This window comes from Polyodon spathula, chromosome 42, assembly GCF_017654505.1.
Source record: "Polyodon spathula isolate WHYD16114869_AA chromosome 42, ASM1765450v1, whole genome shotgun sequence".
Classification (NCBI taxonomy): Eukaryota; Metazoa; Chordata; class Actinopteri; order Acipenseriformes; family Polyodontidae; genus Polyodon; species Polyodon spathula.
In genome coordinates, this window is record NC_054575.1 from 1,305,942 (window position 1) to 1,330,778 (window position 24,837).

Consider the following 24,837-nt stretch of genomic DNA (forward strand, 5'->3'; position numbering starts at 1 on the left):
AACCGAGACACTGAAATTGCTGATTTCTTCTTCAGCCTTAATAAAAGTTATGGGGAGTTGGTTTGAAACTGTCACATTTCTCTGTGTAAAAAAGTGCCTCCTTTTTTTCTGTTTTAAATACCCCTTTATCTAATCCACACACGCATACCCACGCACGTACGCACCCACATGTTTGTATTCCTGTTTGTGGGGGCTTCTCATTGACTCTCGCTATATTTGTATTTACTGTTTCTAACTCCAGGCAGACAAAACTCCACACAGGGTGAAAGTCGACAACAAACTCAATATTTTGGTACTTTTTTTTTTTTTTTTAAAGCATATTTAGTTCTAAAAAAGGTGTTTTACAAAGTGTGGACGAACCAAAGACGAATCCAAAGATGTCATCCACATATCTTATGTTTCCTAATGGTTTCTTGTCTTGTTTACTCAATAACATTTCCTCCCATTTCCCCATATACTTGCTGTGCCATCCTTCTGTTTGTAGCTTCTATTTACAAATGTAAAATAACTATCTTCTAAAACTAGATCATATTTCATATTTTAAATAAGGTGTTGTATCTTTAACATAGCTACACTCTTAGGGAAAAAAAAAAGGTTCTATCTAGAACCATTAAAGGTTCTTTGCACCAAAGTCACAGGGGGACCTTTTTGGGGTCTTCAAAGAACCTTTTAAAATGGTTTGTCTTTTGTACACACGACAAATATTATTTGATGCTTTTTCAAAATCCATGTTCCGGGTTATTTTCTTTGTGTGTGTGTGTGTGTGTGTGTGTGTGTGTGTGTGTGTGTGTGTGTGTGTGTGCGCGCACACCGCTGAACTACAGAAGCAATGGGATGCCCTAGTAAACAGATTTTAGATTATTTGTTTTACTGTAATATGGTATACATTATACTTTTCTATGTTACCTGCTAATTCAAAACTAAACATATTTGAAGTAATACATTTTTAAAATATTCAAACATCAAGAATTTTAGTTTAATTCACAATTAAAGTCAGTCTCTAACCTGGTGTGTTTTCTGCCTTTGTAAAACAGTTTACTTTAAATATTTTCACTGTACGTAAACATTATAAACTATGGTCAGTTTCCTACTCGTGATGCTTGAGTCGCTCTCAGATGTATTTTACAAAGAAACCGTTTGAACAAGAAGCGTTCAATTCCTTGTGTACCTTCAAGGGTTAACAGCGATTGAGTGATTTTCTCACACGTCATTTATAATAGTGCATCTACTTCTGTGTTTTTTCTGTATTTTTCCGTGACAAAGGAGATTTTTCAGTAGATGAACTTGTGAGTGATCTGACTGTACCTTCCAAATCTCAGTGCTGTCTCCATGACTAATACCTTTGCTCCATGAGTGCAGTGCAGTCCTCGTTAGAACTACAGCACCGTGAACTTGTCAGTGTTGTTCTGGGCAGACTGACGACTCACCGCCTGGCCGCACGGACTCTGATCCGCTCCCTGGAGGAAGGAGGGAGCGTGGAGGGAGAGGGCGGAGACAAGGTGAAGGAGAGAGTGGTGAAGATTAGCACTGAGGCCCGAGTCATCTCAACGCACACTGCCTTCGTCGCTGTGAACAAGGACCTGAATCAGGCTGTGCAGGGACCTCTGATCCACAGGAACATCAGGCCACAAAGTGAGTGTTATTTATTTATTTACCCGGAGGTGAGTCAGCGTCTCACTTCAGCTGAGGAAACACAAAGCCACTTTGAGGCTTGGAACTTGGTTTCAGGAGACTAGGTTTCAGGCCACTGCATGGCACCCCAAGGGAGACATGGTTGTGATACAGCAAAGCTGCCTCAAACTAGGTCTCCTGGAACCAGGTTTCAAGCCACTATTCCTGAGAAAGTGGGTTTGTGTTCCCTCAACTTTATATGGCGACACGCCCACCAGCTGGTCAAAGAAAACGTCCAATCCACAGCTCCGATTCATCAATAATTAACATAAAACACCTTTCTATGAGCAGGACCTCATGTTCCTTAAATAGATCTATTCAGTTTACCTTCCCTGACTTCAGAGGTCTCTGCATTTCATTCAAAGAGGATTTGAATGAGTCTCTGTTGAACCCCTTGAATTGCATGTCGATTGCTTTTCATCTGAAGGAACATTTTTGTCTCAAGCTCTTTGCTGTTGTTTAAACCAATGCTCTCTCTCTCTCTCTCTCTCTCTCTCTCTCTCTCTCTCTCTCTCTCTCTCTCTCTCTCTCTCTCTCTCTCTCTCTCTCTCTCTCTCACATTTTTCTAGCAAACATGGGTTTTCGTTTTAAAACCTGATCTCTGGCTCTTGTTTGGGTTAAAGAAAGTTCCCATGCCTTATTCTCTGGAGATGGGTTACACATGCACTTCCTAGGTCATTTCACCTCTGCAGTGTCTTCTGGGTCAAAGCATGTTACTGGAAGAAAGCATGTCAGCCAATCGTGGAAGCCGCTGAAGGGGTGGGGAGTTGTAGAAGCGCAAGGCAAATAATGAAACCATTGTAGCAAATTAGAGGCAAAATAATATAGTGCTCAGAAAACAAATATTAGGGAAATGTAGATGATTCCAAGTGTGTGAAGAAGTGTCTCCTTCCCTGGGTCCGCTTAATTTCCACCTGTGTCCTCTAGTCCTGATTTCCGTGCTGTGCTTCCAGTCCTGTTTGTGTGGAATTTCAAGTATTGCTAGGCTGGAATCTCTACCTTGACATGCACTTTACAAGCACTTGCTGCCTCAGTGCAGTTACATCCCCTGTTGTGTGTGTGTGCAGGTGAGTGACAGGGCCGTGTGGGCGACGGTGCTGGCGTTGCTATGGCTACACGGCTTCAGGGCGGATCTAAAGGAGGAGTGGGAGTTCCTGGCAAAGAAAGCGCTCTCCTGGGTCAAAGCACAAGCAGGTAAATAACTGACTGAGTGAAGCAACAACCAGGCCCTGCTCTCTAAACATTGAACTGACTACCTTTCAAGTTCCTGGGTGTGACTGGGGTATCGGCTTGGGGATAGGAGGACCCTCGCTGACCTGCATTTCTCCTCAGCTGTTATGGGAAATCGCTTCAATGAGGGAATGTAACTGGACCTTTTAAACTGGGGAGAAAGTCAAGGGGTAAAATAATTGAGCTTTAAAAGTATTAAAGAAGTTGTAGATTTACAAAACCAGCATCTCTGTCTGTGTCTCTTAGAGCAGGGGTCCTCAAACCGTTTGGACTGTGCCCCCTTCCTCTTGTCTGTGGTACTTGATTCCCTCCATCGTGATAAGAGCATACGTACCAGTGCAATAACAGGTTACTGATTTGTGTCCAACACTTGCTGATATGCGCACCGCTTAGCCTTTAAAAAACACACATCACCAGACAGCAGCAGTGATAAAAGGCACCAGTCAAGGTGCACAGCGCCATCTAGAAACTTTGACGTGCCAGAAGCTGTCGGCAGTAAGATTTGCTTCAAGTTAATATATAACCCTAACCCTAACTCCCCCCCCCCCACACACACAGTTTGAGAACCACTGTTTTGGTATATTCCAGTCTATAAAACTATGTGAATTGCCACAGAGCTGGCATGTTTGCCATTGCTTCCCTGTTCATCCCCGCTGTGTGTTTGGTGTGTTTCAGGGGCCAGTTTGAAGTCGTGTCTGGAAGCAGGGAACAGTCTCCTTGGCTCCAAGGTGGAGCCACAGACACTCTCTCTGTGACGGTCCAGACCTCAAAGAGCCTCCATCAGCCTTCTATCCCCACTGCAGCAAGCCAGCTCCTGCTTTGAACAGCACACTGAATATTTAGCTGTGTGGAAACGCTATATCCGCTTCCTCAAAGAGCCTCAATCAGCCTTCGATCCAGCTACCCACTCCGCTTCTTCAAAAACAGCAATTGTACTGGAGGTCTGTGGGTAGAGAAATGTTTGATTTAGAGAAAAATGCACAGCCAGCGTGATATTATACTAACATACAGGGCCTTTTCATTCAGTGCTGTTTTTTTAAAATATGTTATTGATAATGGCTTCGTCTAGATATATTCTGTATGTTTCTTATGCTTGATCGTTTCACGTTATTGACACAAAAAATACTTTTATGCGTTGCGCTTGAAGCTGGAATTACTGCATCTCTTGAAACTTCCATCGGTTTTGTGCACGTTATTTTGTGTTGCCTCTGTTACTGTTTCAAAGCAGTGCTGTAAATGAAGACGGCACTGAGGATACTAAGCCTTTAAGAAACCTTGTTCTCAAAACAACATGCCAAACAACAACAACTGTGTTGCTCCTTTTACCAAACGTCTTTATTTTCACTCGGCCAAAGCCACTTCCTTCCTGTGTTACATGCATTAGGGTCCCACTGGAGCCTTGTGTTCTGCTGCACACAACAGGAACCTGGTGGTGGGGTCCTTTTGTGTGTAAACACAGGAAGGAGTATTACAGTATGGTCTTGTGACAGGAGTAGGAGGCAATTCAGATCTTCCACAGATTCTCTATATTCTGCAGCTACATCATCTCATAAAGATCACAAACAGACTGCTGAAGTGACCTGGAATATAGAGGTTAGCTGTTCGGGTCTAGTTTAGTTAAATTAACAGATAGTGTTGTCTCCAGAAAGTAGGAGTTAATTAAAGACTGGAGTTGAGGCTTTGAAAATGTGAAGTCTCGTGTTTTTATTTGACAGTTTCTGAAGATGTTACTGGCAAAAATGCTTCCTATATTAAACTGGAAGTACTTAACCCATGCATTGTGTGATATGATTGTTTACTTCGTTTCCATTTTTAGAAGCCATTATTAATACAAATACTAAACACATAACATACTCTGCAGCTATCTAATGAAACTTACCACAGTTATGTGCATATTTTGCCATATATTTCTCCAGTTATTTGCATATTTTCCTGCCTGTAGATGTGAGTCACAGGAGTGAACAATAACGAACAAGACGAGAAGGAGGACCGTGCCTCTTCAAGCTTTGGTAATTGCACCCACACAATTGGTTGCTTAATCCTGGATTACTAAGCAGATATTACTACTTTTAAAAAATAAAAATGAAAATGTGATAATGAAGTTAAGATAATGTCCATGTGAATGCATGTGGTATTTTCAACCGCTGAACTGTGCCCTCCCTCATATCTACCCTGGACTAGAGGGAGCACCCTTTCTCTTAGGGGGGGGGTGAGGGAGGGAACAGCTTGGTCTCTATGTCTCAGGTCTGCCTTGGACTAGGGTGCTGAATTGCTCCCTCCCTCACCCACTAAAAGAAAGGGTGCCCCTCCAGTCCAGGGCAGGCTCGAGGGTCGACTGTAATGTTGTTCTATTGCAAAGGTGGTCCGTTGATTATTGTTTTCATAGTTTATATGTAAGACTAATGGGTTTGAAGTTGTAAAGATCGAATATAATTGTGTTTTTAAAACAGACATCTGTTGCTACACTAAGTTCTCAGTGTGCTTGCCCTGGCTTCCAGGAAGCCTCCCCTAATCAAGGCTGCTGGAACTAAATGTGCTGGGCGGAGCGGTCTGCATGGCTTCCAGGTTACAGTTTTATTCAATGGCTTTCAGCACCCCTACTTTAAAAACGGTTTCAGTGCCACTGAAGCTAATGCAATATAACGCAGACAGCCTGAGGATGGGGCGTTTCAGCGTCTGATAAGGCGACGACACCCATGCAAATACAACATTGGAAACATTTGGAAAAGACAGTCACGAACCTGCTGCTATACTATATCTCACACTGTAGTTAATGAAAACTTTATGTGTGTGTGTGTGTGTGTGTGTGTGTGTGTGTGTGTGTGTGTGTGTGTGTGTGTTAACGATACTGTGCTGTTTAAAATACTTGTAAATAATGCAACGTCAGCTCCCTGTTTCTCTTTATAGTCACAAACAGCATGGACTCAATTGGAAACACTGCATTATCATCTTCAGCGCCAATAATTGCGCATATATTGATTATAATCTACAGCCATACTCAAGACGGTATATCAAATCAAACGACTGTGCAAAAGGACCATAATAAATTACCTTTTGTTAAGAACTGGAAAAGTAATATATTCTTTATATAAAATCGCTTTCTTCAAATCAAACATAGCTGTAGGCAATACACAGCATGTATCACAATTCATATTTTTAAACATTGCGTTTTATTCAGTATGGATAAACGTTTTCATAAAAGCAGAATAAAAAATCCGCACCTCAGCCTATAACAGGAGTTGCTGACCAATAGGACGAGGGAGTGAGCGTAGTTTAGTCTGTACTAACCAATGGACAGCGGGTTCAGCTGTCGAGGAGTAGGGGGAGAGAATTTGCAATATCCCGTGGGAGTTTCCACAGTGTTTATAACACGCAGCTGCTAAAGCAATACACACACTTGTGCTGAAAAGACAGACGCATCAAGGTAAGAGAGTGAAAGACTTCACAAAATCTCCATAGCAGCGCTTGCTGGGTCGGTATTTACGTTGTTTTTTTTGACTAAGTCAAGTTTAAAACTTCATTCACATGCGTGCTGCACTCTTGCAGAGCTAAAGTCTAGATGTGCATTCAGAATTTCCTGCGGAAGTTTCCTTATAGGTTAAATTCCTGCATGCACATTTTTTGCACGGAACTGTTCGTACACCTATGGGTGCAGTAGTCAGTGGTCTGGGTGCAGCAACGATGCGCATTTTCCTGTGTGCAAGGGGTTTTAGGAAGTGGAGGCCGAGGGACAACGCCAAGCTCAGTGCAATCAATTTTACACCTACAAAGATAAAGACATTGATCTGTAGAAATTATCTGGGCAGTCTGGGTCTATGAAAAAGCATGCAGTTGGTTGGATGGGATGTTTATTTGCATGTAAAGAATTATATTACAGGAGATTGGAACTAAGTTTCAGGCTACCCATCCTTGCCTGTTCTTGGAGGGGAATAGTTCTCGGCAAGACTAAATTTGGTGCAATTCTTTATGCCCTGAGAATCCTGCGTCTCTCTCCCCCTGGCACAATGCGCATTTGTAAAATGGGCTGATTCTTCTACTCGTGTCTGAGGTGAGTGACGGGTGATTTGCACACTCGGCTGCTATGAACCAACACCCTGAACACTGGTTTGACAGGATCGGCTGTGGTTTGTTTTCATTAGAAACGTCTTTGACGTGTTCTTTGATACGCAAGCTATCACAAGGATACACTGTATTACTGTATGCATTATAGTTAGGGTAATGAAATGATATTATTATCTACTAGTAGCATGTGCTTGTCTAATAAACCGTTCCTAATTCTGTATTTTTTTTATTATACACATACTACAATACATTTAAGATCTCTGGAATAAAATAATGATCTTCTTTGAGCAACCAGTGGAGGTATCTTTTTGATCATCAGTGTATTATTATTATTATTATTATTAACGGTCATCATACGCTTTGTTAGGTAGCCTCTTTCATTATAAGGGTTTGTTGTGATTGGATAACAATTCTCCTATTTGACAATCTTTTTATAATCCTAGCTGGAGCAGAGATGATAGTCACTGTAGCTTCGGAGTTTGTTATATGAAGTTTTGTTTCAAACAACACGAAGGTCTGTTTTCATTGCAGTCCCTGGCTTGACCACACAGTCTTCCCTTCGGTGAGGTCATGTCATCTCACAGGAAGGAGACCAACCCCCAGTTAATGGCGATGCATCTTCAGTCTGGTGCAGATTTCCACCTAGTAAAGTCTCTCGTGTTTCGTATTGTGACTTCAGCTTGTATGAGGCACAAACAGTGCATTAGTCGCGGCTGACCTGCGTTTGCTGTATTGACTTGTGGCAGAGACCAGAGCTTGTTCTTTTTTTTTTAAAACACACTTGGGTCATTCCACATGAAATGGAGCATGAAATAGGACGACGGAAACTTGTACAGCCAACAAATTATTAACCTTGTTTTTAGAACCGATCTTTTTATCCTAGTAACACAGTCCCTTTTAATGACAGTACCGTGGAATATGAAGCTATGGTTTATTTTTGTTGGCTTTCTTTTTCTGTTGTTCAACAGACAAGATGAGAGACTGTTGTGGGCTTTTGACGTTGAAAAATGAACCAGGTAAGAATATGTATGTACAGTTGTGTGCACATGTGTTAGAGCACCCCATCCCCCTCCTCTCTCTTCCCCTTCCCCCCTCTCTCTCTCCCTTCTATTCCCCTCTCCTCTCTCCCTCTTTCTCTCATCTCTTTCCCCCTCTCTCACTCTCTCTCTCTCTCTCTCTCTCTCTCTCACAGTGCCTCTGAAGGGGATCACTGTGCAGGTGAAGGTCCAAGGCTTTGTAGCGGATGTCTGCTCCACTCTCAGCTATGAGAACTCAGAGTCCAGCCCGGTGGAGGCTGTCTTCGTGTTTCCCATGGAGGAGGACTCCTCGGTCTACGACTTCCACGCCGAGATCGGGGGGGTCAAAATCCAAGCTGAGATCCGAGAGAAACAGGAGGTAGCAACTTCTGGGTTGTGTTACAATTATATTAACCCTAAACTAGCAGTGTAACCTGGACTAAGGACCAGGAGCCTGTAGAACTCAATTCCTGTGTTAAAGGAGGACTAGTGTAGCTCTTTTTAAATGAGGGTAACTTCCCTCTGAAGATTGAACGTTTTCTGTAGGCCATAAAGCCTACACTTTCTCATAATACTTCCAGCTGTAATTTTCAGGCTTGCAGAGTAGAATGGATTTGTGAAAACGCTCATCCCTTGCTCCACTCATTCTCTTTTCTCTCTCTCTGTCAGTGTTTGTGTGAGGAGCTCCAGTGATGAGATTCCATTCCTTCTCTCTTTCCAGGCGCGTGACACCTATGACGACGCCTTGAGCAGCGGACAGCAAGCCTTCCTATTGGAGGAGAGCGATGAGAGCCGGGACGTGTTCAGGCTGAGCGTGGGCAGTCTGCCCGCGGGTCAGAAAGCGTCTGTCTGTCTGTCCTACGTGACAGAGCTGGCTGTGGAAGCGGACGGGGCTCTGAGATACTGCCTGCCTGCCGTCCTGAACCCCCGATACACCCCTGCTGGTGAGAGCAGGATAGACAGCAGTGTGCACATGTGTTGAAACACCTCAAGATTAGTCATTTATATCCTTTATATACCTACCTGCATAGAAACCTCTGAGGGTGAAGATTTCCATTTCCACTCAGTAATCAGTGATATAGAAACAATAGGCACTCGTGTGAAAATGTTACACCACTTTGTGCTTTAATTAGGCATGGTGCTCTTGAGGTGTTCTGGTAAATAGGCACCCTACTGTATATCTGAAGAACCGCTAATCCAGTTGTTGTGAAACATACACAGAAATGAGGTGAGGTAATGTTGCTGAATTATCAGGTCTCTGCCGCCCTGTCTTCCAGGCTCTGAGTCCCTGACTGCTCCAGTGTCCGGAGCCTCTGGAGGGCCGGTGCCCTACTCTCTATCTTTCAGTGCCCACCTCGCCTCTCCCAGTGGAGTCGCCCAGGTGAAATCCAACTGTGACCTCACGCCTCTGGAGTACCTCGGAGGCGACAAGACCCAGGCCCAGGTAACAGTTCCCCTCCTTGTGGGAGTCTCAGTAAGACACAAGCTGAAACGTTAGTGGATAAAGTTTCTGAAAAGCCTTTGTTGATCCCTAAAGGACTATTACGTGTATCATAATACATATTGTAGTCCACAGAAACACCCCTCTCTCTCTCTCTCTCTCTCTCTCTCTCTCTCTCTCTCTCTCTCAGGTCTCGCTGTCTCCAGGTCACAAGTTTGATCAGGATGTGGAGCTGCTGGTTTACTACAGCCACCCCCACCAGCCCACCGCTATTCTGGAGGGGGGGCTCGCCTCGGCCACACCCGGTAAGGACACACTGCCTGAGATGAATGCTTCTTTGGGTGATTCGTGTTTCAATTGCCCATTGATCCTGATCTTTTGGTATAGTGTTTGATTTAGCAATTTATATTTACAAAGATGTCCACTAGAGGGGGAGAGCAATTGAACAGTCTCCATGCTGGATTTGTTTGTTTCTGGTGATGTAATGGAGGGAGGCACGCCTCTCTTCTGATTGGAGCACTCCAGAGGCAAATGGCTTTCTGTTGCTCATTCTTTTGAATGTAGTAGTGACAGATTCACATAAAATGGAAGTTATGAAAATAGACATTTCACATTGTCCGTGGATCGATTTTGTAGTTTTTGATTTTTGACTCTTGTGTTTTTGAGGCTCACTGATGGGGGACCCGCTGGTGATGCTCAGCCTCTACCCAGAATTCCCTGCGGCTGCGTCGACGCCCCAGCCCAGCTGTGGAGAATTCATCTTCCTGGTGGATCGCTCGGGCAGCATGGACTGTCCAATGAGCAGCATGGAGTCGGGGCCAATGCGCATTGAGAGCGCCCGGGTATGAACGCAGTGTTAGGGTTCATATTCGCTGATATAGAAACAGTAGGCACTCATGTGAAAATGTTAGTCCACTTTGTGCTTTAATTAGGCATCTTAAACAACTTCTAAAAACTCATACATTTTACCATTTGTGACACTGTGCTTTTTCTCCTATTTTGAATGCATTGCATGTGTGATCTATTAAAGTCAAGACAATTAGACAATCGCTGATTTGCCTATTTTGACCGTTTCCCTGGATTTTCAGTGGCAGTGGTTTCAGTTCATATGTACAGTGGTGTGTTCTAATGCGTGTGCACGCTGCTGTGTGTTCCTGACATGCCTGTTCAAACTGGTGTCTTCTCTGCAGGACACCCTGCTGCTTCTTCTCAAGAGCCTGCCCCTGGGCTGTTTCTTCAATATCTACGGCTTTGGGTCACACTTCGAGGCGTTCTTCCCGTGAGTAGAGTAGCAGATCAGCCAGCTCTTCCTTTTCTGATCCCAAAATCGTTTAGGAACGAGAGGGAAGCCCTCTGTGCCGGGTGATCTCAAAACAAGATCCTAATGATTCAGCATCAATAACATAACCTGTTCTAGAAGTGTCTTCTTCCCTCTGTCCAAGTTCATTTCCAACTGTGTCCTCTGCACTTGGGCTTCACTTAAAGCATTAGCTAGAGTTCATTTAAAGATGTCAATCAGTCCCCTCCCTAATTCTCTTTATTTTTTCTGCTAGCCTAATAACACAGACCCCTCCATTTATCTTCATAGCTCGTTCTTTAAACCCTGAGATTCATAACCTGCAAAGCCAGGAATCATTAGAAACCTCCTTTTAGCCTTTTTTGTGTCAGTTTTCTAGATGAAGTTCCCTTCAATTTGACCTGTGACCCAAAACAGCCGTCATGTTTTGGTTTTCCAAATTCTGTGGTTCAAGTTTTATTGTGGGTAGCGTACAAGGAAATCGCTTTCTATATAACTTGTAATAGCGCTCCTGTGTGTCTCTCAGGGAGAGTGTTGCGTACACTCAGCAGACGATGGACGATGCTCTGGGGAAGGTGAAAGGGATGGGAGCTGATTTTGGAGGGACGGAGATCCTGGAGCCACTGAAAGACATTTACAGCAAAGCCTGCCGACCAGGACACCCCAGACAGGTGGGAAGGGGGGTGGGGGAGGGGGGGGGAGGATACTCCTCCTCCTATTACAAGTCAACCCAGTGGGAAGGGGCAGGGGAAAGAATGAAATTGCTGCATGAAACAGTTCTCCCCTCGCACGCATCGAAGTCTAAATCTAAGTTGGTTTTGAGTCCTTTCCATCCCTCTGCTTCCCCCGTCTCCACTCTTGTACTGCAAATTACATGCGAGTAAATATATATGTATATTAAACATTATCTGGCATTACTAAACATTTCCAGTAAGTAGAGTAAATTACATACAGGCTAAATTCAAAATGTGATCATTTAAAACACAGTTTGTGTTCTGGTTACATTAGTGATTTATAATTGCGCTGCTGTGGCTTTAAGAGTGATGTCATGTGCCGCAGTGCTTGCTGGGACGGTGGAGGAGTTGTGGTTGTAGTGTGGAGTCCGGCCTTTACTTGGGCAGCTTCAAGCTTACAAGAATATCATATTCCTGTTTAGTCAGAAAGGCCTAATCAGGTGACTGGGAGACAGCAGAATATACGTCTCCTGGATTGGTTTCACAAGCATCTGTCTGGCAGTGGTTTTCTATCTTCGACTGGCCGACTGCAGCAGCATTATATTACTTGTGATTATCTTTCAATACAATTTCGTATCGCTAACAAACAGGTGTGATTCATAGATCGGATGCTTAATCGATCAATAGAAAATGTCAAGAATTAAAAACAAATATATGTTTTGCGTTCCACTAGAACCAATTTTGCACTCTTCTCTCAGCTGTTTGTCTTCACAGACGGAGAAGTAGGGAACACAAAAGATGTCATCAGTGAAGTCAAGAAGCATGCTGGCACACACAGGTACTGGGAGTACTGGCACAGACTGGGACAAGATCCAGGCTTTTCCCCTTTTGACATCTCATTTCCAGTGGTCATTGCATCAACCAGAATGATGATGATTGCATAGCAGGCGTGTCCAACCCTGGTCCTGGAGAGTCACAATCCTGCAGCTTTTCTGGGTATCTTTGAATCATCGATGTCTAAAGACCTAGAACAAAATGTTGACCAATTCGGAAAACAGTTGGGGTCAATGAGGTAATTGAGAACTCGGGTGGAACCCAGTAGACCCTGCGGCTCTCCAGGAGCAGGCTTGGGCCCCCCCGCTGTACACAGTATAGCACATTATTGGTGTTAACGGTGTAAGAGTTCATAATGGAAATATCCAGTATCCACCATCGTTTCATTTGTGATGACCTGCTTCTGCAATACCCAGCCCACACTTTCCACTGGAGTTTGGTTTGTTTTAGGTGCTTCACATTTGGGATTGGAGAAGGAGCCTCCACGGCTCTGATCAAAGGCATGGCACGGGCAGGATCAGGTCACCCTGAGTTCATTACGGGCCAGGACAGGATGCAGCCCAAGGTACGAGGCCTGGGATTGTGACAGGAAGCGTGGCTCTAACGATCCAGCTTGTTATCCACTGTTTCACTTGATATTTTACCCGTGTTGGGGAAATGTAGTTCCCGTGAAAGTTAACATTTCTGAAAGAGTAGTGTAAATATCCTTCAGTAAATACAGCAAGCGTTTTTAACCATTGAAATAAATACAGCCCTATCAATTGCATTAGTGTAATCTAATTACTTTTTTGAGGAACTTGCATTCCTGTAATCTAACTACATTTCAGTAACTAGTTAGTCAGACAGGTAATGAAACGTTGTCCTGATTGTATGTGAATAAAATAATATAGTTACTTTTGGTTCCATTTAAAAAAAAAAAAAAAGACTGTAGCTAATGCATAACATAGAAATCAGAAAGCGCTTCAACAGTGCCAGTCAAACCTAACATGAAGTGAAGGGCGGAGCCAATAAATCAAACCAGAGTCTGGGGGCGGGACTAGAATAGAGTGCCCGTGGCCTGGAAGGAAGCATCACAGTTCAGTGATATACAGTGAGGGGGTTACCCTGTGTGTGAATAACAGTTCACTGGCCTGCTTGTCTGATTCTCCCAGGTGATGCAGAGTCTGAGATTCGCACTCCAGCCCGCTGTCAATAACATTGTCCTTGACTGGGACGTCCCGGCTGGACTGGAGGTTGTTCCTGTGTCCGAAACGCCAAAGGTCCTCTTTCGGGGTCATAGGTCAATCCTGTACGCGCAGCTCAAAGGAAAGGTATGAAAGAGGAGGCGTGGACTACCTGCTGGTAAAGCACAAGGAGCCCTTCAGTAACATCCTCTCTCTGTCTCTCTCTCTCTCTCCAGTTTGACGAGAGTGCGTTGGGTCGAGCGAGTCTTCAGTACAGTCTGGGAGACGAGCCCCACAAAACAGAGATCAGCTTCAAACTGCAGCCGGACAAGCACACTGGGTACGAGATATTAGCTCAATGCGTATTCGAGGGGGAGTACTGAATAAAGACAAAGTGCTTGTGACTTGGTAACAGAATAGGGGCTTCCCCTTGACTACTCTTCGAACCTCCCCCGGTGGAAGCTGAATGAGGATAGAGGATGAACCATGGTCTCCCTGGCTTGCTGTCGTCTAGTCGAGAGAAAGAGGTCCGACTCGGCTGACGCTCCAAGACCATGTGGAGAGTCGCGCGATCTACGCAGGGAGAACAAAAGCACTGGAAAGAGAAATAAATAGAGAAATAAGAAATAAACACATAAAGGGGGCCAGCTGTAAGAGCCACCTTCGATAAGCAAGTCAAATAACTAGCTCGAATGTTGGGAGCAGCGTGCTGGCACGGGTGCAAATGAATAGATTAGCAGGAGAATGGAAAATCAAAACTTCAGAAGCAATGGGGTGCTCTAATACATGTGCACACTGCTGAACTACAGAAGCAATGGGGTGCTCTAATACATGTGCACACTGCTGAACTACAGAAGCAATGGGGTGCTCTAATACATGCGCACACTGCTGAACTACAGAAGCAATGGGGTGCTCTAATACATGTGCACACTGCTGAACTACAGAAGCAATGGGGTGCTCTAATACATGTGCACACTGCTGAACTACAGAAGCAATGGGGTGCTCTAATACATGTGCACACTGCTGAACTACAGAAGCAATGGGGTGCTCTAATACATGTGCACACTGCTGAACTACAGAAGCAATGGGGTGCTCTAATACATGTGCACACTGCTGAACTACAGAAGCAATGGGGTGCTCTAATACATGTGCACACTGCTGAACTACAGAAGCAATGGGGTGCTCTAATACATGTGCACACTGCTGAACTACAGAAGCAATGGGGTGCTCTAATACATGTGCACACTGCTGAACTACAGAAGCAATGGGGTGCTCTAATACATGTGCACACTGCTGAACTACAGAAGCAATGGGGTGCTCTAATACATGCGCACACTGCTGAACTACAGAAGCAATGGGGTGCTCTAATACATGCCCACCCTGCTGAACTACAGAAGCAATGGGGTGCTCTAATACATGTGCACACTGCTGAACTACAGAAGCAATGGGGTGCTCTAATACATGTGCACACTGCTGAACTACAGAAGCAATGGGGTGCTCTAATACATGCGCACACTGCTGAACTACAGAAGCAATGCGGTGCTCTAATACATGTGCACACTGCTGAACTACAGAAGCAATGCGGTGCTCTTAGATTATCGTTTTTACTGTAATATGGTATAAGTTATACTTTTTTTTACCTTTACATGCTAATTCAAAACTAAAGCATATTTTGAAGTAATACATTTTGAAAAATATTCACACATAAAACATCACTAGAAATGTTTTAAAATTCAGGTCTCTAACCTGATGTGTTTTCTACTTTTTTGTAAAACAGCTTAACCAGTCTAAAGAATTTAAAACACTAAAATATCTTAACCCTTTAAGGTACAAGGGGCGTATTATTAAAGCCAATGCTAACTTTCTTCTTTTTGCAATGAGGTGCGCGAAGCAGGGTTTAAAATGTCCTGACATCTGCTCCTCCAAGTGGTCAGTTTCCTCCTGGTGACGCTTGAGTCACTGTCAGATGTATTTTACAAAGAAAGTGCTCAATTCCTTGACAAAGGAGATTTTTCAGTAGATGCCTTCTGAACTTGTGAGTGATCTGACTGTACCTTCCAAATCTCAGTGCTGTCTCCGTGACTAATACCTTTGCTCCATGAGTGCAGTGCAGTCCTCGTTAGAACTACAGCACCGTGAACTTGTCAGTGTTGTTCTGGGCAGACTGACGACTCACCGCCTGGCCGCACGGACTCTGATCCGCTCCCTGGAGGAAGGAGGGAGCGTGGAGGGAGAGGGCGGAGACAAGGTGAAGGAGAGAGTGGTGAAGATTAGCACGGAGGCCCGAGTCATCTCAACGCACACGGCCTTCGTCGCTGTGAACAAGGACCTGAATCAGGCTGTGCAGGGACCTCTGATCCACAGGAACATCAGGGCACGAAGTGAGTGCCTATCAATCAATCAAAACCTTTATTTATCCACTCGAGTCAGTTGAGAACACATTTTAATTACAATGTCGACCTGGCCCAGCTCATTGCACACAGTCGCCATGCTGAGGTGCTAGGGAGGCCACGCTTTGCTGGATCCCTGGAGCCATCGTTGTGTGTGCTGATGAGTAATGCGTGGTGGTCCAGTGGTTAAAGAAAGGGGCTTTTAACCAGGAGGTAGACAGTTCTTGAGTTAAGAAAGGGGCGACCCCCTTTTTTTTTTGGGGGGGGGGGGGGGGGGGGTTATGAACAACTTGTTCCATGTAATAGGGAATTGTGCATTGCACTGCTTACAGGATCTGTTTTTTTCTGCTGGTGCTTTTTCGAACGCCCTTCATTCAGCGTCCTCTCTTTTCCCTGTTGTCTTTCAGTGATGTATTGCGCCATGCCGCAGGTGGCGATGTTTTGTGATGATCAGAATGATTTGATGCATATGGATAGCGGTTTCAATGCCATGTCATATGATACTGCACCAGAGCCAGGTAAGCAACTCGACAAGCTCGTGAAATACAGGTTCTTTCTTTGAGAAGCGATTTTGGATTATCACTGGTTTCCTTTTTGTCCCGGCTCTTCAGAGGTGAAGGACCCCGTGCTAACGCTGATCTCCCTGCAGAGAGCCGACGGCTCCTGGGAGCTCAACGAATCGCTCGTTTCTGTGTTTGAGAAGACGGAGCAAGAAGCCATCGGCAAAATGCCAGCCGAGGTAATTATCCAACGACGTTTCACTGCAGAGCCGAGTTGACTTTTAGTGATCAGCAATGTGCAGATCTGAGAGTGGAGAGTTTAGACTCTGCTAAAGTGTGTTTTCTGCAGAGAGGATAATTAGACCACCCATGTGCGCGCAGTGCAGGTGAGTGAAAGTCTTCCTGTCAATCCCTTGTTGTGCAGGTGAGTGACAGGGCCGTGTGGGCGACGGTGCTGGCGTTGCTATGGCTACACGGCTTCAGGGCGGATCTAAAGGAGGAGTGGGAGTTCCTGGCAATGAAAGCGCTCTCCTGGGTCAAAGCACAAGCAGGTAAATAACTGACTGAGTGAAGCAACAACCAGGCCCTGCTCTCTAAACACTTCAGTCTCTCGTTTTATTTTCTGAAGGTGAGAAATAACCTTTAGAAATACTAAAAGAAACTACAATTCAGCGACAAACATTTCGACTAGGAAGTATTGTTTTTTTTTCAACATTTCCACAGCCATCCAAAGCACAACCACAGCTTGACTGTCAAAGCCCCCGCTGTGTCTACGGTATTTATTGTGAAAAAAAGATATAAAAATATATATGTACAGCTCAGCATGTTAGTAAATGTGTGCAGATCTACACCACTGAGGGCCCTGATCTCAAAAATATATTTAACAAAACTAGAAACCCTTGTTCTTTTTAATAGTAGGTCTACACCCAAATACTCCCCTGCTGTGCTAAAGAGAGACTACAGCTGACACTTCTATTTGTTACGTCGCTCTTCAAATGAAACCCGTTTTTATAGCGATTTGCATTTAGATTTTAAAATATGATAGAATACACTGGGTTAAAGAAACTGAGGTTTCCTTAACTTTGGAATACTACAGGTATCCTGTTTTAAAATGTGCTACAGACTGCACATTTGAGACCAGTGTGGCTAATGGATGCACCCCATTGCTTCCCTGTTCATCCCCGCTGTGTGTTTGGTGTGTTTCAGGGGCCAGTTTGAAGTCGTGTCTGGAAGCAGGGAACAGTCTCCTTGGCTCCAAGGTGGAGCCACAGACACTCTCTCTGTGACGGTCCAGACCTCAAAGAGCCTCGATCAGCCTTCTATCCCCACTGCAGCAAGCCAGCTCCTGCTTTGAACAGCACACTGAATATTTAGCTGTGTGGAAACGCTATATCCGCGTGCTCAAAGAAAGGAAATAACCCAGACTGGAGTTTCCTATAACCTAGACTGTAGTTTACTTTTGAGTCCAAGGGTGGTCCTACTGTTCTATTAAATACAAGCTGTTATAACACAGCGATTTGTAGACTTTACTATGGGTGATTGTGTGCCTTTTCTGCAAGTTACAAACTTTCATAAGAGTTTGTTATGTCCTTGCTTAAGCTGAGGGAACAGTGGCTTGAAACCTGGCTCCAGGAGACCTAGTTTGAGGCAACTTTGCTGTATTAAACCCCAAGTCTCTGCCGTGCAGTGGCCTGAAACAGTCTCTTAAAACCAAGTTTCCAAGCCACAAAATGGCTTTGTGTTCCCTCAGCTGTAATATGGTCTTTATCAATGTTACTGTCCCAGTTGTAACAAAGAGAGTGTCTTGGCATTGATCTCGGCTATACTACGGACTCAGCCCCTGTATCGAATAAGATTTGCAGCCGAGATGTTTTGTCTAAATTTATGACCGAACTTGGCATTGGCTAAATTGCTGGGCATTGCTGGAGAGCGTTGACTTTAATTGAACTTAACCCTGTTACTGATTACAATGGTTGAAATGCATAAATAAGTAAAGCGAAGTAACACAGTATTTTTTTGCTAAATGGCTTTGATTTATTTTGCAAACAAACCTGTACTACGTTAAAAGATTAAAACATAACCAACAGAAGTTTGGGATTGTACTATTGTGTGTGAGTTTGTAGTTTTCAAGCTAAGCTTGTGGCATGGAGACTGAACTGCACCCTCACCCCCTAAGAGAAAGGGTGCTCCCTCCACTCCAGGGCAGCTGTGGCACAGAGTCTGAGCACCCCCCCCCCCTTACCCCCTAAGAGAAAGGGTTTACCCTACAATTATAGTTTCTGACCTGACAATAACAATGGGAATTTTCTTTTGACACTCCCCAGCTTTCCTCTTTCAGTGATCACTGTGTTTCTTTGGTAAGTGTAAAATGTAAAAACACATTAAGTTATTTCCTTCTGACTATAAACTGTCCGCTCACCCCTTTTGCTTTGCACAGCGTGTATTATACACAGGGCTTCTGATTTTCGGTTTTAACTGATAAACACCGGAAAAACTCTGAAAGAGGTACCTCAATTCACGTTGAATTCACTCCTTTCCCATTTAAAAAAAAATTAATTACAACAAAAGCTACCTTTCTCGGTGTCCCGCCAATGTCCCTCCTTCCTCACTATCATTGATTCGTTCCGAATACTTTAAACCCGCCCCAACTACTGAGTGGCAGCACATTCCTACATTTCTATTGGAGACTCTGCTTGCGAGATTTAAAACAAGATTACAATTGGTTACGGAAACGTTTTGCTAGGATTTAAAGCTAAATACTGCCAAGCATTTTGGAAAGTAACCGAAAACAATTTCATACAGCATATAAAAAGTGAAAGCCCTGGGGGGAAAAAAAAAAAAAGCGGATGTCAGCGAGCTAGCGCCCTCTGGAGAACAAAGGCCAGCCCTGCAGGTGTCCACTCTGAGCTCACTGGGAGCCAGGCCGGTAGGGGCCGCTGTAGCGCGATGAGGAGAAACAGTCCCTGCCGGTTTTGCCTCCCTCACCCACTGGAGCGTTGGATGCGACGCTCCCTGCTGAATCCCGAGAAGACTGGCGACTTTGCACAGCCAAGACGTGAACCCGCACAGTGTGACTCGCCCTGCACAGCACGTGGCCGTGCCTTCAACAGGCGGAACACTCAGACCCTTACTGTTTCTAGTATTGACCCACTTTTCCCTGCCCAAATGTATTAACAAAACACTAAAGGAATTAAATTGAACCAATTATATATAACGTATTTGTTTACTCAACACACAACAAAATACTAAATAAGGAATGGGCTTGTAAACGGTTTCTTCTTCAAATACACCCGAGAACGACTCAAGCGTCACGAGAAGGAAACTGACCATCTGGACGATCAGATCCAAGCTGTCGGTACATTTTAAACCCTGTTCCATGCACCTCATTGCAGGGTGGGCTGAATGGCTCCCTGTCATGAACTGTTTCTACATTCTTAGACACTGAGAGAGGAAGGGATTCAACTGCAGCATGTATCAAATAAGAAGAGTCGCAGAAAACGCAGTTTGAATCATATTTATTTCTCAAGACGGAAATAAAACGGCCAAGGCACAGCTGACAGTTAGCGTGACACAAAATACAGTGGATGCTTCGCTACACACACACAAACAGAGGCCAGCGGAAGCACTGTTTAGTGCAGAGAACGCCGTGGAAGACATGTGAGATCAAACAGCCTGCTTTTTCTTAGCTTCAGTTAACAAAGATTTGAACAGAACAGCGAGGGAGGAAGCATAGCGTTCTAGTTGCAGTGGTACTGACAGTTACAATCCGATCGGGACCATGGATCTGAGCATGTTGGTGTTGGAGAATACTAACTGCCGAGCCTTCCTCATTCCATTCACACCATGCTGTAACCAACTCTGTTCGCCCCTTCCTACAGTAAACTCTGTATTTGAGGAGCAGATGGGACTAGTTTAAAAGTCCGTTTGTCACATGATAGGAATGGAATGGGGAAGGGTGTTCAGTGCAGGCAGTTAGGATTCTCCAAACTATCTTAAAACCAGGTAAAGGAAAAACACACACACATATGTGCGTGTAACTGGAGACACGGAATGATATTATAGTGACATTATGCTTAAAACAATATCAAATAAATACATGAATAAATAAATAAATAAACACACACACACAAATACCGTGAGAATTAAAAATAACACTGTAGAATCTACTATAAGAAGAAGACAACGTACAGTAAGAGACGGGACACAGGGTTCGATGGGTTAAGAACTGCGTGAGGCTGGCACAGCAATGCATTCTAGCTTAGAGCTGGTTGCTTAACAATCACAATATACAGTATTAGTGGTGACAGGGAATTTACACAGCATGTCAGAAATCACCAACGAAATCAAGGTGCTGTGCAATGTGCAATAAAATTCATAAAAACTGACCTCCACAGTTTTTCCCAAAGGCTGCAGTGTAAAATCATTGGAACAAATGCATTTTAACTGTAAGTAAAATGAACACTTAATGTTGCATGCCGTCTAATATTTTGGTGTTTTCTGAAGCTGCAGTTGCGGAGGCTGGCAGCAGGGGGGCGCTGTCTTTCTTACTGGTTCTCCTTCACTTTCTCCTCGTAGGTCCCCGCCCCCTTGTACGCCCCCACGTAGCCGCTGGTGTCCGGGAGTTCCTCCCGCCCCGCCCGGCCACGCCCCTTCCCCGTGTCGTCGAAGCGTTCCTTGTGCGCGCCGGTGAACTTGGCCGTGTCGGTCAGTCTGTCCACCGCGCCTGCCTTTGCTGTTTTCTGAAAAATAATCAGCAATAAGCTTACATTTCTACTGCAAGATCTCAAGAACATCAATAAAATACCAGCCAACTCCTAACATATTAACACTAGTTGACATAGAAACCAGGACCAGAAGAAACAGTTGGAAAGTGGAGACAGGGTTAGGACACATGCCTAGTCATGTTGCTGAAGGAGACACTTCTTCACACAGAGGGGTAAGGGGATGGAATGGGCTGCTTAGTCATGTTGTTGAAGGAGACACTTCTTCACACAGAGTGGTGAGGGGATAAAATGGGGTGCCTGGTCATGTCGTTGAGGCAGAATCACTTGGATCCTTTAAGACCCAACTTGGCAATGTTCTAGAATTCCAAGGTCACCCACTGAACCTTCTTTCCCGAGCTGTGTGGGGAACTGAAAAGGGGGCGCAGCTCAGGAGAGCCTATGCACTCACGGTCACCCCGATGTTGGCCGGCTCTTTGCCCGCTATCAGACGGTAGGTTTCCTGCAGTGCCTCTTCCTCTCCCTTCCCTTTGAATCTCTTGGGGGCGAGCTCCTTCAGAGCCTGCTTGAACTGCTCAAAGTTCACCACCCTGGCTGACTTCGGCCTGCAACAGCAACAGAACAAAGGGACATAGAAAAACGATTTCCATTGTGTCTCTAATTACTGTGTATTCACATAGTAGTTACTTAGTAAATACATTTGTACTTTCACATCATTACAATTCTATGCATTGTTACAATGTATTTAATGAATACAAGAGATATGTAAGTACATAATTGTATCAGAAAAGGGTTAGGGTCAGTTTGGGTTAGGTTTAGAGTAAAGGTTAGAGATAGGGTTACATCATGCTGAAAAGAATTATACACTAAAAGTACATTGCAATGACGCATAATAGCATTTTAATGATGTGTAAGTGCACATGTATTTACTAAGTAACTACTCTGTAAATACACAGTCATTACTAATTTAATTGAAAGTGTTGCTCAAATTTACACTCGAGAAAAAATCATACCTACAATTCAACAGCATTTACTGTGCTTCCCTATGCTTTGCCATGACACCACGATGATGCGTTAGACTTTGCTGTGGGAAACTTTTAAAGGAATACTCTTTTGGGAAACCACTGGTTCAAGCAGAATTGGTTGATACAGTACTGAATAAGGACGAGGTCTGAAGTCCTCGCGGTTTCTTACTTGACTTTGCTGAAGACTATGTCCACGTCGGTGGTCGTGATGTTTTTTCCATCAATGACACGGCAGTCCTTGCACAGCTTGACAAAGTTCTTTCCGGTCATCTCCTGACCGCTGGCCTTGGTATCTCCATGGACCGCAAACTTCTTGAAGGATTTCGCCAGCTCACCCAAGTCCACTGCACCTTCTGCCATCTTCCCAATGCCAATCTGCAGGATGGAGGCGAGTGTCGGTGTGCGTCAGGCTGCATTCGCAAACTTTGTAGTAGGGGTTTTAATCTTTACATTGGTTTATAATCAGTTCATGAACAGACATATTTTATTGTGAATTTACAGTCATGGTACGGCAGTAAAAATGAGAATCTACTTTCAATTGACTTTTAAAATGCTCAAGAAGGAAATAATCTGCCATTGATTGGCACTCGATTGCAAAGGTGAGGGGAGGGTAGGTTTTCCTTGTTTTTGAAATCAACACATTAATAATTAGGTGTGTTTTGGGTTATTTAATACCTCCCGACAAAATGCTTCTTCAAGGTAATTATTCGGGCAATACAAGTATCAGAACACCACTTCAAATTAAAGTAGACCCTTTTTTGTCCCACATTTGGGGTGATAACGGATACAGGATGGAAACTGAGATTAAAATCACAGCTCAATTAAAATTTAACTGGAAGAAAAATTAACTTGGAATATCTCTTTTAGGTAAGGTTTACTTGAATTATTTCCCTAGCACTTATAGAACGACCCTCTCAGCTGGGCACAGAATCAATTCCTTTAATGGAGTCTAATTGAATCACCGAGCAGAACATTCCTATAAGTACCACAGAGGTCACATGCTCAGAGATGATGGCTAAGTGCACTGTTTGTGTGTGGATAATCAGCACAGCTTGGATATCCACAGGGAATCACTGTGCACATTACTGCTGTGAGAGTCACACAGTACATGCAATGGTAAATGTAAGAGAGAGAAATGTATGTAACAGACGCAGTGCAAATAACTGTGGATGCAAAACTCAAATTGCATTGAGGTCTAGCGCATCCCTCAATTCAGCTATTAGGTCTAGGATGGCCTGTGGAGTGACGATAACGCTTCAGCACCACGTCCCAAACAAAGTGACCCTGGTTTGAATATGCAGGGTCTTCTTCGTCGTGCTCTTCTCCTCTGAACGTGCCAAGAGCCAAGCTGCATCAGGAAGTGTACCACAGAAGCCATCCTGAGCCCAATGGCAGGACTCTGCAGGTGTGTGCTTTAATACAGCTCTTCTACTCGCTTCTACAATGGTTGGCACCTTCTAAGAAGAGGTGTAAAGTTTTTGGAGGGTCAGCAATTGCCTAAGTGCAAGGAAAAATCTTTACATCACATTATAATGTTTGTGGCCGTTTAGTATCCAGATCCCGCCCAATTCTATGCTCTTTTCTTCATTTGAATGCATTTCAATATAATTTGAATGGTTTTATATGTAGAATGGGTACTCATAGACTTACCATACGACTCCATGAACACTGGACAGGCTTTTCAACTCACATCACAATTAAAGATACAAATTAAACATAACTGTAGGAATATCTTAAGCTAAATAATGCAAGGTTCATCACAATTTATTACAGAATATGCAAAAACATAAGACATAAACTCCTGGTATCTAACGCTTTCAAAAAATTACACTAAATAATGTTAACACAAATTTTAATGAGATGTTTCTGTGCAAACTGACAACCCCATACAGACACTAACTCCACTATATCCCTGTAGCTATGGCGATTTATCCCGTGGATGGGCTACTGAAGTTATTTGAATCATAAACACATTATGTTTTCAAATGTTCCATGCCAAGCCATTTCTAATTATGACTTACCATCCGAAGCAAACAGAACAGGTTAGATTTAATTTAATTTCTTAAAAGTTTTGAAATAAGCACGTTTTAAAACACATTTGGTCTGTTTGTATCCCTTAGGAGAAAAGCCAAGCCCTTCAACAGAACCGTAGACCTACTGTAGCACTGCTTGTAAGAATCCATTGAATATTATCTTGAAAATGTATCTAGTTAGTCTGTGCGTACTACCGTCAGACTGACATCTTGTTTGAGCATATTCATATATTTGAACTGACATCCTGCACCTTCAGAAAAAATTTAAACGTTTACATTTGATGTCCCTTTACATTTACTCAGCGTGGACCCCGCTTTACGATGTTTACAGACAGACTGGAAAAAAAAAAAAAAAAAAAAAAAGGTGACATATTTTTACGCGACAGAACGCCAGTCGCGCAATCGTTCCATAAATGTTTTTAATAATAATAATAAGAAGAAGAAGAAGAAGAAGAAGAAGAAGAAGAAGAAGAAGAAGAAGAAGAAGAAGAAGAAGAAGAATAGACGGAGCATTTCTTAGAAAGCAATAAGACAGGTTAACGTCTCAAATTCAGAGCTTACCTTGTGTAGTGTAGTGTGCGTGTGTGAGGAGAGTGTGTCAGTCTCTAGCAGTGTCAGGGATGCGCTCACTGGGATGTTGTGATGCTTTTGTCCGCTTGCACATTAAGCAGGATGAAAGACGGCACTGCCCAGCACAAAATGACGTCGCTCTACCCCATGTCTGTCTCTCCCTCCTCCTCCTCTATTTCTATGTGCATCGCCTCCCTCCCCCCATCTTAC

General features: G+C 43.9%; 2 protein-coding genes across 4 annotated transcripts; one reads left to right on the forward strand and one right to left on the reverse strand.

The window, feature by feature from the left end:
* The first annotated feature begins 2,410 nt into the window (after positions 1-2,410).
* On the forward strand, positions 2,411-18,367 carry LOC121305259 (von Willebrand factor A domain-containing protein 5A-like). 3 transcript variants are annotated; one of them, XM_041236817.1, is made up of 20 exons: positions 2,411-2,865; positions 3,577-4,494; positions 4,844-4,910; positions 7,932-7,979; positions 8,156-8,358; positions 8,701-8,923; positions 9,257-9,423; positions 9,611-9,725; positions 10,087-10,262; positions 10,611-10,699; positions 11,244-11,388; positions 12,150-12,229; positions 12,676-12,790; positions 13,377-13,535; positions 13,625-13,728; positions 15,552-15,769; positions 16,186-16,296; positions 16,390-16,517; positions 16,703-16,829; positions 17,485-18,367. In XM_041236817.1, exons 4-20 carry the CDS (start codon positions 7,937-7,939, stop codon positions 17,562-17,564), a joined length of 2,283 nt encoding a protein of 760 aa, XP_041092751.1. In that variant the 5' UTR covers positions 2,411-2,865; positions 3,577-4,494; positions 4,844-4,910; positions 7,932-7,936; the 3' UTR covers positions 17,565-18,367. The 3 variants fall into 3 exon arrangements, with proteins under 3 accessions (XP_041092751.1, XP_041092752.1, XP_041092754.1); XM_041236818.1 differs by lacking the exons at positions 2,411-2,865; positions 3,577-4,494; positions 4,844-4,910 and adding an exon at positions 6,226-6,325; XM_041236820.1 differs by lacking the exons at positions 2,411-2,865; positions 3,577-4,494; positions 4,844-4,910 and adding an exon at positions 6,550-6,949.
* A 1,411-nt stretch (positions 18,368-19,778) lies between these two features.
* Positions 19,779-24,759, reverse strand: LOC121305319 (tubulin polymerization-promoting protein family member 3-like). Its single transcript, XM_041236929.1, has 4 exons — positions 24,619-24,759; positions 22,194-22,399; positions 21,451-21,604; positions 19,779-21,017 (listed from the first exon to the last, which is right to left on the reverse strand). The coding sequence occupies exons 2-4, from the start codon at positions 22,382-22,384 to the stop codon at positions 20,823-20,825; spliced, it is 540 nt and encodes a 179-aa protein (XP_041092863.1). The 5' UTR covers positions 22,385-22,399; positions 24,619-24,759; the 3' UTR covers positions 19,779-20,822.
* Positions 24,760-24,837: the final 78 nt, after the last annotated feature.

Excerpts from the sequence above, each read along its gene's own strand:
- LOC121305259 (XM_041236817.1), top strand. The coding sequence starts at position 7,937 with ATGAGAGACTGTTGTGGGCTTTTGACGTTGAAAAATGAACCAG. Across the intron at positions 9,424-9,610 it reads GCGACAAGACCCAGGCCCAG|GTCTCGCTGTCTCCAGGTCA; the intron begins GTAACAGTTCCC and ends TCTCTCTCTCAG. Across the intron at positions 13,536-13,624 it reads ACGCGCAGCTCAAAGGAAAG|TTTGACGAGAGTGCGTTGGG; the intron begins GTATGAAAGAGG and ends CTCTCTCTCCAG.
- LOC121305319 (XM_041236929.1), bottom strand. The coding sequence starts at position 22,384 with ATGGCAGAAGGTGCAGTGGACTTGGGTGAGCTGGCGAAATCCTTCAAG. Across the intron at positions 21,605-22,193 it reads ATAGTCTTCAGCAAAGTCAA|GCCGAAGTCAGCCAGGGTGG; the intron begins GTAAGAAACCGC and ends TTGCTGTTGCAG. Across the intron at positions 21,018-21,450 it reads CGGCCAACATCGGGGTGACC|AAAACAGCAAAGGCAGGCGC; the intron begins GTGAGTGCATAG and ends ATTATTTTTCAG.